The 8,843-nt window shown below is 35.8% G+C and overlaps 1 protein-coding gene across 1 annotated transcript in view; it reads right to left on the bottom strand.

Annotated features, from left to right (window-relative positions):
• Window positions 1-302: 302 nt before the first annotated feature.
• LOC136034727 (CYFIP-related Rac1 interactor B-like) overlaps window positions 303-8,843 on the bottom strand; it is a 56,404-nt gene continuing 47,863 nt past the window's right edge. Inside the window, exons 8-9 of the mRNA XM_065716093.1 lie at window positions 2,543-2,613; window positions 303-1,244 (exon numbers count right to left, since the gene is read on the bottom strand). Coding sequence (XP_065572165.1) covers window positions 1,172-1,244; window positions 2,543-2,613 — 144 coding nt within the window. The 3' untranslated portion in view covers window positions 303-1,171. The remainder of the gene's footprint in view (window positions 1,245-2,542; window positions 2,614-8,843) is intronic.

Raw genomic sequence — 8,843 nt, 5'->3', positions numbered from 1 at the left:
GAGTTTGACAGCTTTCCAATGTTGCTGGACAGTCATGTAAGGGTACCCCCTTATCCAAGTGCACGCTTGCTATGGCATTTAAAAGGAAGCAGTTATTCTAAAATGTTTTGACTTGTTTGACTTATATTTTTCGACTTAATACGGCCTGACTTTAAAAAGTTCAAATTTAAAAATGTTTTCATTTTATACATAGTGGCCCTGGCCCAGCCATTAAAGGTATATATATATATATATATATATATATATATATATATATATATATATATATATATATATATATATATATATATATATATATATATATATATATATATATATGTGTGTGTGTGTGTGTGTGTGTGTATATCGACCACTTGGCGGCTGACAAAACAAGACAACGCTAAAAACACAACTGGTTACAAGTTTGGCGAAGGGGCTGGTTACCATTATTTGTGTTATAATAGCACTGACTTTCTTTGGCTTGACAATCTACATATATATAATTCACTAAACGATGGATAAACACTAAAATAAACTGCATTCATTCATCACCAAGGGAATTATGAAACGACACTATGCAACCGTGCAAAGATAGATGAGTATAAATACATTTCTCATTATCCCGACAAATTTCGGCTAAAAATTTGCAGTCCTTCATTCAAATGGGGAATTTGGGAAAACTGGTAAGTTAATAATTTTGATAACACATTAAATGGATAACGGCAAGCGGGACAAAACTAGAAAAATTTAGTTTTTTCGTCGTCAATGCTGGAAGAGGGGATATTGGCACCATTATCATCATGATTAGTATTGAAATTTTTTTCAGGAAAAGAAAGTAAAAGTGTTGGATAACAGCTTTAGTAGCGTTCTATTTTCATTGTAAAATAGGTAAGGACCGTATCGCATATACCGTTCGATTTAGCCTATTCCTTTCAATGTAGGAGTACCAATAAGTCCAATACCAACAAAAGAAGCAATGTACTTATTCCTACCTTTGACGGTTGACTTAATACGTATCTAGTGGCAACAAAATATACTCTCAACAATTAAATAATGTTTTTCTATCCCAGTGTCCCTCTAAAAACAACCCATCTCTTGACATAACTGGAGAAGAATGGCAACGACTTTAAGTACTAGGAAATTTTGTACGATTGGTTTGTTCTCAATAAGTAAAATCTAGGTAAATCCATATCTAGTTAGTTACTGCTAACAGCGACTTAATATTCTTAGGAGTTGATTCGTCACGGAAATGGCGAGTGGTGTACCTGAAACAATCAGAATAAGAAAACAAAACAGAATTCTAGATATTATTCTTAAATCTTAAGTATCATGATACTGAAACTGTCAGAATAGAGCCGATGGAAGAGATCGGGCCAAACAGCAAATTCATTATTACAAATCACGTATTTAAAAGCGTCTGCTGGCAAATAACTTATGTTGAATCTGATCCACAAACCCACTATTCATAAAATTAAACATGGAGGTCATGATTCACCGATTCATGGGTTTGAAAATATTGAAACCTTTTTTATAACTGAAATTAATGATTTTTTGTTTGGAACAATGAATATATACCTTGCTCTACACTCTGAGTAACAAAATGAAATTGCAGACATCCCATATTCCTCTATCCCAAAGCAACTAAATTCCAATAGGAAAAAGGTACTTCTTAATTAACAGGAACACACTCAAGAATTACGCTCTGTATGATCTGACAAAACCGGTTTGCCTCTCTGCAATAGGCTATGATTTGCTTATTTTGAGCCATAGAAACTACTGTGTAGGTATACTTAGATTAAATATTTAATATATAGAGGTGGTTGGGGGTTACGCATTTAAGATAATGCGTTCTGCGCGGCCTGCTTTCCATAGTTCTTTGTCGTAGTTTCCATAATTTTGTTTCCAAAGTATTATTTTATCGCTAGATTTTAGTATATTTCATTCGGATTAACCTTATCTCACAAATTTTTTTGTCACTTAAATGGGACACTAGAACTTTTAATTTCCGTTAGAATGAGCCCTCTCACGACATTCTAGTACCACTGAATCGATACGATCACCCCTGGGGAAAAAACAACGAAACACAGATAAACAAATAAACACACATCCATGATCTTTCTTCTGGCAAACAATACAAAATTCTGCATTTTTGCAGATAGGAGCTTGAAACTTCTACAGTAGGGTTCTCTGATACAAACTGAAACTGATGGAGTGATTTTCGAATTTCATTAAGATTCTGTGACTTTCAGGGGGTATTTTACCCCTTTTTTCGATAGTAAATTTTCTTAGGCTCTTAAGTTTTGATGGGTAAGACTAAATTTGATGAAACTTATATATTTAAAATCAGTGCAAAAATCTGTTTCATTTGATGTATATATTGGTATCAAAATTCCGTTTTTTAGATTTTCGGTTACGTTTTAGATTTACCACAGTTCGTTACCACGAACTGTTTGATAGTATATGTAGACGACTCTTAGCAGAAATATTTTCGTGATAGGATTTTTTTTTAAAGTACAAGAGGTTTAATTTATACAACAAGCTCGAAAACAAAAGAAGCACGTACCTGAGCGCATTCAGTAGATTTTCTGACAACGCCGGAGGCTGCTCTTTTAAAACCTTCACACAGCCTTTAATCTGAAAAAAAAGAGAAAATAAAAACTATCGAGGTCCGAGTAAAACTTAAATCTAATTAGCAAGTGCTAGAAATTTTGCTAGACTTACAGCGAGCAAATTTAGCGGCTGAAAATTAAGCAAGTGTTTTAAAAAGTTTTTACGAACAATAAAATTATGTTCAAAATTAGCTTTGATCATAGGGGGAGGGGTCCCACTTTTTAAATAGATATAGCATCTTATTGAAAAGAATAGTAGGCACTGCAATAGCGTTGTAAACAGCCATGACGGCACAATGTATTATTTTTATGGCACTTGGTATTTACCAAGTGACATATAGCGATCACAATTTCTATTGGTCTGTCGGTCTGTCTTACTTAGTTTTGCTAGTTTGGGCACTTTCAGATAAGCTAGGACGATGAAATTTGGCAGGCGTATCACGGACCAGACCAGATTAAATTAGAAATAGTCGTTTCCCCGATTCGATCATCCGGGGGGGGAGTGGGGGATGGTTAATTCGGAAGAATTAGAAAAAATGAGGTATTCTTAACTTACGAACGGGAGATCGGATCTTAATGAAATTTTATATTTAGAAGGACATCGTATCTCAGAGCTCTTATTTTAAATCTTGACTGGATCTTAGTGAAATTTGAAATTTAGAAGGACCTCGCAACTCAGATCTCTTATTTTTAAATCCCAACCGGATCCAGTGCCATTGGGGGGGGGGGCGGAAATCTTGGAAAACACTTAGAGCGGACAGATGGGGATGAGACTTGGTGGGAATCATAAGCATAAGTCCTAGATATGTGACTGACATAACCAGACCGGATCCACTCTCTTTGGGGGAATTGGGGAGGGGCACCTAATTGCCTGTCCCGTTTTTGCTAGTTCGGGCACTTCCAGATAAGCTAGGACGATGAAAGTTGGCAGGCGTATCAGGGACCAGACTATATTCAATTAGAAATAGTCGCTTCCCCGATTCGACCATCTGGGGGGGGGAGTGGAAGGGCGGTTAATTCCGAAAAATTAGAAAAAAATATGTATTTTTAACTTGCGGGTGATCGGGTCTAAATTAAATCTGATATAGAGAAGGACCTCGTGTTTCAGAGCTCATTTTAAATCCTGACTGGATCCGGTGACATTGGGGGGGGGTTGGAGGGACATCGGAAATATTGGAAAACGCTTAGAGCGGAGAGATCGGGATGAAACTTGGTGGAAAGAATAAGCACAAGTCCTAAATATGTGATCGACATAACCGGACCGGATCTGGTCTCTTTGGTGGAGATGGGGGAGGGGTATTTCCAGTGCTTCGGCGAGTTCGGTGCTTCTGGACGTGATAGGACGACGAAAATTGGTAGACGTGTCAGGGACCGGCACAAATTCACTTGATAACAGCCGTTTCCTAGATTCAACCATCTGGGGGAGGGCTGGAGGGAGGGAAATCGTGAAAACTGAAGTATGTTTATCTTGCGAATGGGTGATCGGACCTAAACAAAATTTGATGTATAAAAAGATCTCATGTCTCAGATGCTCTATTTTCAATTCAGATCGGATCGATAACTATAGCATCGAGTCTAATTTTAGGTTCCAACTTCGTCACAAGTGCCATATGAGCTCTTGGCTCATGTTTTCAGACAAGGGCACTTCGTATAGAAGGGGTTGTCGTAGAAACTTCGAAAGAGGCTCGTTTGATCGAAATTGAAGTCCATCATTTCCCAAAACCCGTCCAATCAAAATTTTGAGATAGCCATCTTGTTCAACGTAGTTAAAAGATCCAGCAATTATGTTTTTGAGGATGAACCTCCTCCCCAGAGCCTTCAGGGCAAGGGCTATAATTATAATAGTTGCCGATTATTACCGATTGTTAACTTATAGGTCTTTCTGGAAGGAATGGTCCTATAAACTTCGGAGGGGATTCTTTCAATTGGAAATCAGAAGTTCTAGTACCTTTTTTAAGAGTCAAAAGTGATCGACGGGTAACCAGCCCCCTCCCACGTTCTCTTTTCTCCAAATTCACCCTATAGAAATTTCGAGATAGCAATTTTGGCCAAAATATTCTAAAGATCATACAAAAAGGCCTTCGGGGTTGAAAAACCCCTCAGAATCTGGGGGCATGGGTTGTAAGTTATGCCCAGCACCTTATTTCCCCAAACGCACCTGATTGGAATTGTGAGGTGGGCATTTTGTTCAAAATAGTCCAAAGACGATAAAACAATGTCTCTGAGTAGACACAACCTACCAGAGCCCTGGGGCAAGGGTTGTAAGTTAGGCTTTGAGGGTGTATAAAGTTTCATGGAATGGGTGGTCGTATAAACTTCGAATGGGATTCATTTGACTGGAAACTGGAAGTTATAATTTCTTTTTAAGAGTCAAAAGTGAATAAGGGCAACCAGTCCCCGTCCCTTCACGCCCATCATTTCACAAAACAAACATCCCATCAAAATTTTGAGACATCAATTTTCTTCAGCATTGTTGAAAGGTCCAGTAAATACGCCTTTGGGGATGTCCCATTCCCCTACATCTCTCAGGGCAAGGGCTGTAAGTTAGGCAATTCGTTCATTGTTTGCATATAGAGTATGTTCTAGAGAAAGGTATGCATGTTTGACCTTTACTTCCCAAAAAGACGAAGGGCATTCAGGTGATTCTTTCAGAGAATTTAGAGAGGAGTGTTGAAGCAAGTCATAATACATTTTGTGCATACGGGTTGTCAAAACGGCGTAACTCAAGAATGACTGAGTATATTAATTTGGAACTTTCAGGAAATAATAAGGGAGATGATCAATTGAGCAAAAAGGCCAGCTTTGCACGCTACTACAAATACAACAACCACCACTACTGTTGCTACCCATACAACTACTGCTACTACTACTGCATTTACAATATTGGCGGAAAATTTGAACTAAATCAAAAGACTGTATGTGCATGCACAATGCCAAAAGAGCGTATCTTAAGAATGAATTTGGGTATTAAGTTGGAACTTTCAGAGAATGCTTAAAGGGGAAGATCAATTGACGAAAAGTATATATGTACAAGCTACTACTAATACTACTGCTAAGTTAACTACTACTGCCACTAGTACAACTTCCGTTACTATTTCTATAAAAACTACTTGCAAGGATAAAAGTATTAACATGAAAATTTCAAGAAGTATATGACTATACAGGCTATAAAAAGGATTAATTATTGTTTTCTAGTATATTTATCTACATTTAAAAGCCATATTAAACCAACACAGATTTTACAAAATAAAACCCTAAGAGTCTTTAAACTTTTTATTCCATCACCTATTGAGCTTCCAAATAAGTCTTTTACAGCATCTTTATATACTTATCTAGATATACTTCCAGTTTCTCAACAATTTACTTGTGGAGCAATTCTTTTCAAATTCAATTATGACATTAAGAAATTACCGCCGTATTACCTCAACCTAAGTTTGTTCACCCAATCACAAGATTTACATAATTACAACACTCGACAAAAAAAGAGTATCTACATTGACAAGTATAGTACTGAGAGATCTAAATTCACTCCGTTTTTGTCAATAGCCCAGTGCTGGGATGCTCACAAGGATCTTTTGATAAATTTCCGTCTATTCATTTAATAAAAAGGAAACTTAAATTTCATTTAGTTCAGAATTATTTTTAATTAAGTATCTTTTTAATAAGGCAATGTTATTTGTATGATTTGTTGCTCTGGGCGAATTTGGTCCTCTCAGCTATTTTCTAGTATTAATTTATATTTAATAATATCGAACTTGTTTTTGTTTTTTTAATTTTACTGTTGTGTTATTGTATCTTTGCCGTCATGTTTATCTTTGTATTGTAGTGTAATTTGTTATTGTATCTTTGTCTAAGCCTAGTTTTTTCGAGCTTGTCTACCCCATGAGCCTACGTCATATATATACATGTATATGTGAATAATAAATAAATTAACTTTATCAATGAACTTGACAAATCGGCAATGTCGCAGCAACGACTAATAGTGTAAAGTTAAAACTTCCAGGACTGGACGAGAGTAACGTTCAATTGACCAAAAGGCAATACGCTAATACTACTGCTGCTACTAGTACTAGTATTATTACTACTAACACTACTACTAGTAATAATAAAACTCAAAACGAGCAAAAATTGACACGAGCAAGGTTGAGACAACCCCCATGCCTTTTCAAGACCAAAACATAATTTGCACTTTATTGAAAAAAAAAAAAATGACCGTGGATTTTCAGTCTAATATACATATACTGGTATTTATTCCTTAAAGTTTTAACAATTTTTTATCTGTGAAAATCAAAATGATGAAAACATTTTTTTTTTTGTAAAATACTATAACGAAAAGAGAAATCACCAATGCAACAGCACAAACACATTAAAAAAAAAAAGAAAAAAAAAAGGGAGACAGAAGGAGAAAAGAAAGACAGTTTTCCTAAATTAGTGATTAATATAGACCAGCACTTGAATGAGGCATTAACCCTACTCATCCATACAATCAGATAGGTCAAACAGCATAGCCGTACACAATCAACCATAAAGAATAATCCATGGACAGGCAGTCATGTCCATGGATATATATATATATATATATATATATATATATATATATATATATATATATATATATATATATATATATATATATATATATATATATATATATATATATATATATATATATATATATATATATATATATATATATATATATATATATATATATATATATATATATATATATATATATATATATATATATATATATATATATATATATATATATATATATATATATATATATATATATATATATATATATATATATATATATATATGTATATATATATATACATTACAGGGGTCCTGAAAGGCGTACCGACCGAATACGATGAGAACAAGTCAAATATCTGACACCAAACTGCGTGAAAGTTTCAAAGTGCGGAATGTCCCGAGTGTTCAAGGTTTACTTTGAGTCGAAACAAAACCTGGATTGGTTTTTGAAAGTGTCGGTGAAAGTTGGCACAAAAAGGTTTGCGCACAAGCACTAGTATATCTCCGAAAGCGGTGTTTTTCGTGTCATAAAACCGGACATCTGGCCTCGCAGTGCTCCAATCAGTCACTCTGCTCTCGCTGTGGGTCATGCGATCACACCTATAACAGCGCCTCTCTGTGTCCGAAAAAAATGTTCTGTCTAGAATGTAAAGTTGCCGACCATACTTGTTACAGAGTAAAATGTCCCAATAACAACAGTCAACCAGCAAAGCCCACGGTATGATATGGATCTTTCTACTACTGCGCAAACTGTACTTTCGTGGAATACTAATGGTGGACTCTTAGTCAAACTTCCTGTGATAAAAGATTTGCTATCGAACTGAGACGCATTGTGCTTGCACGAACATTTTTTGACGAGTCATAGTTTAGGCCTTCTGAAAACTGACAATAATTTCGCTAGATACTCGATACCCGCTAAACCATCCGCTTCCAGTGGCCGCCACTCGGGTGGTTTTTCGAAGTTTGTATAGCCAACATGTCAAATAAATATACCTCCAGGGATAACATAGCCCCCACAGCCCCTGGGGAAAGTGTTGTAAGTTATGTAAGTTTTCCATTGTTTAGATACAGGGTTGGCTATTCGGAAAAGGAGGCATGTTTGATCCTGAGTCTCCAAAAGGGCTAAGAATATTAAGGCAAAACTTTTGAAAAATGTTGAGGGGAATATCAAACAAAATCAAGCCACATAATATGCAGGAGGGTTCACAAAAGAACACAACATGTTTAAAAGAATGTTGAAAATGGAACGAAGGGGACATCCCCTTCCCTCTCACCCTTTTAGATACTCCTCTTAACACTGATACAGATTAAAAAAAAACAATTTTATTTGAAATAGTTACTCAGTCTAATAACTATGCCTGTGGGAGTTCCATGCCCCCACAACCATTGGGGCAAGGAATATAGATTATGCAATTTTATCCATTTTTTACATGTAGGATGTACCATAGGGAAACGGAAAAATCTTTGATCCTGGGTGTGTCCAAAAAGGCTAAGTATTGTTAGGCAAAATTTCGGGAAATGTTGACGGGTACGTTCAGCTAAATCAAAAGAAACTATTTGTATCCAAGTTATCAAAAAGAAGAATCTGCAATATTTCAGAAACGGGTAAGGGTATTAACTTGAAACTTTCAAGGCCGTTACTAATACGGATACTATTGCGGCTGCAAATGAAACTGGTTGCGACTACAAGAGTGAATCGTTCCAACTTGCACC

This window comes from Artemia franciscana, chromosome 13 (genome assembly GCF_032884065.1).
Source record: "Artemia franciscana chromosome 13, ASM3288406v1, whole genome shotgun sequence".
NCBI lineage: Eukaryota > Metazoa > Arthropoda > Branchiopoda > Anostraca > Artemiidae > Artemia > Artemia franciscana.
The sequence above is the reverse complement of the archived record's forward strand: the minus strand, read 5'-3'. Positions and strand labels throughout refer to the sequence as shown.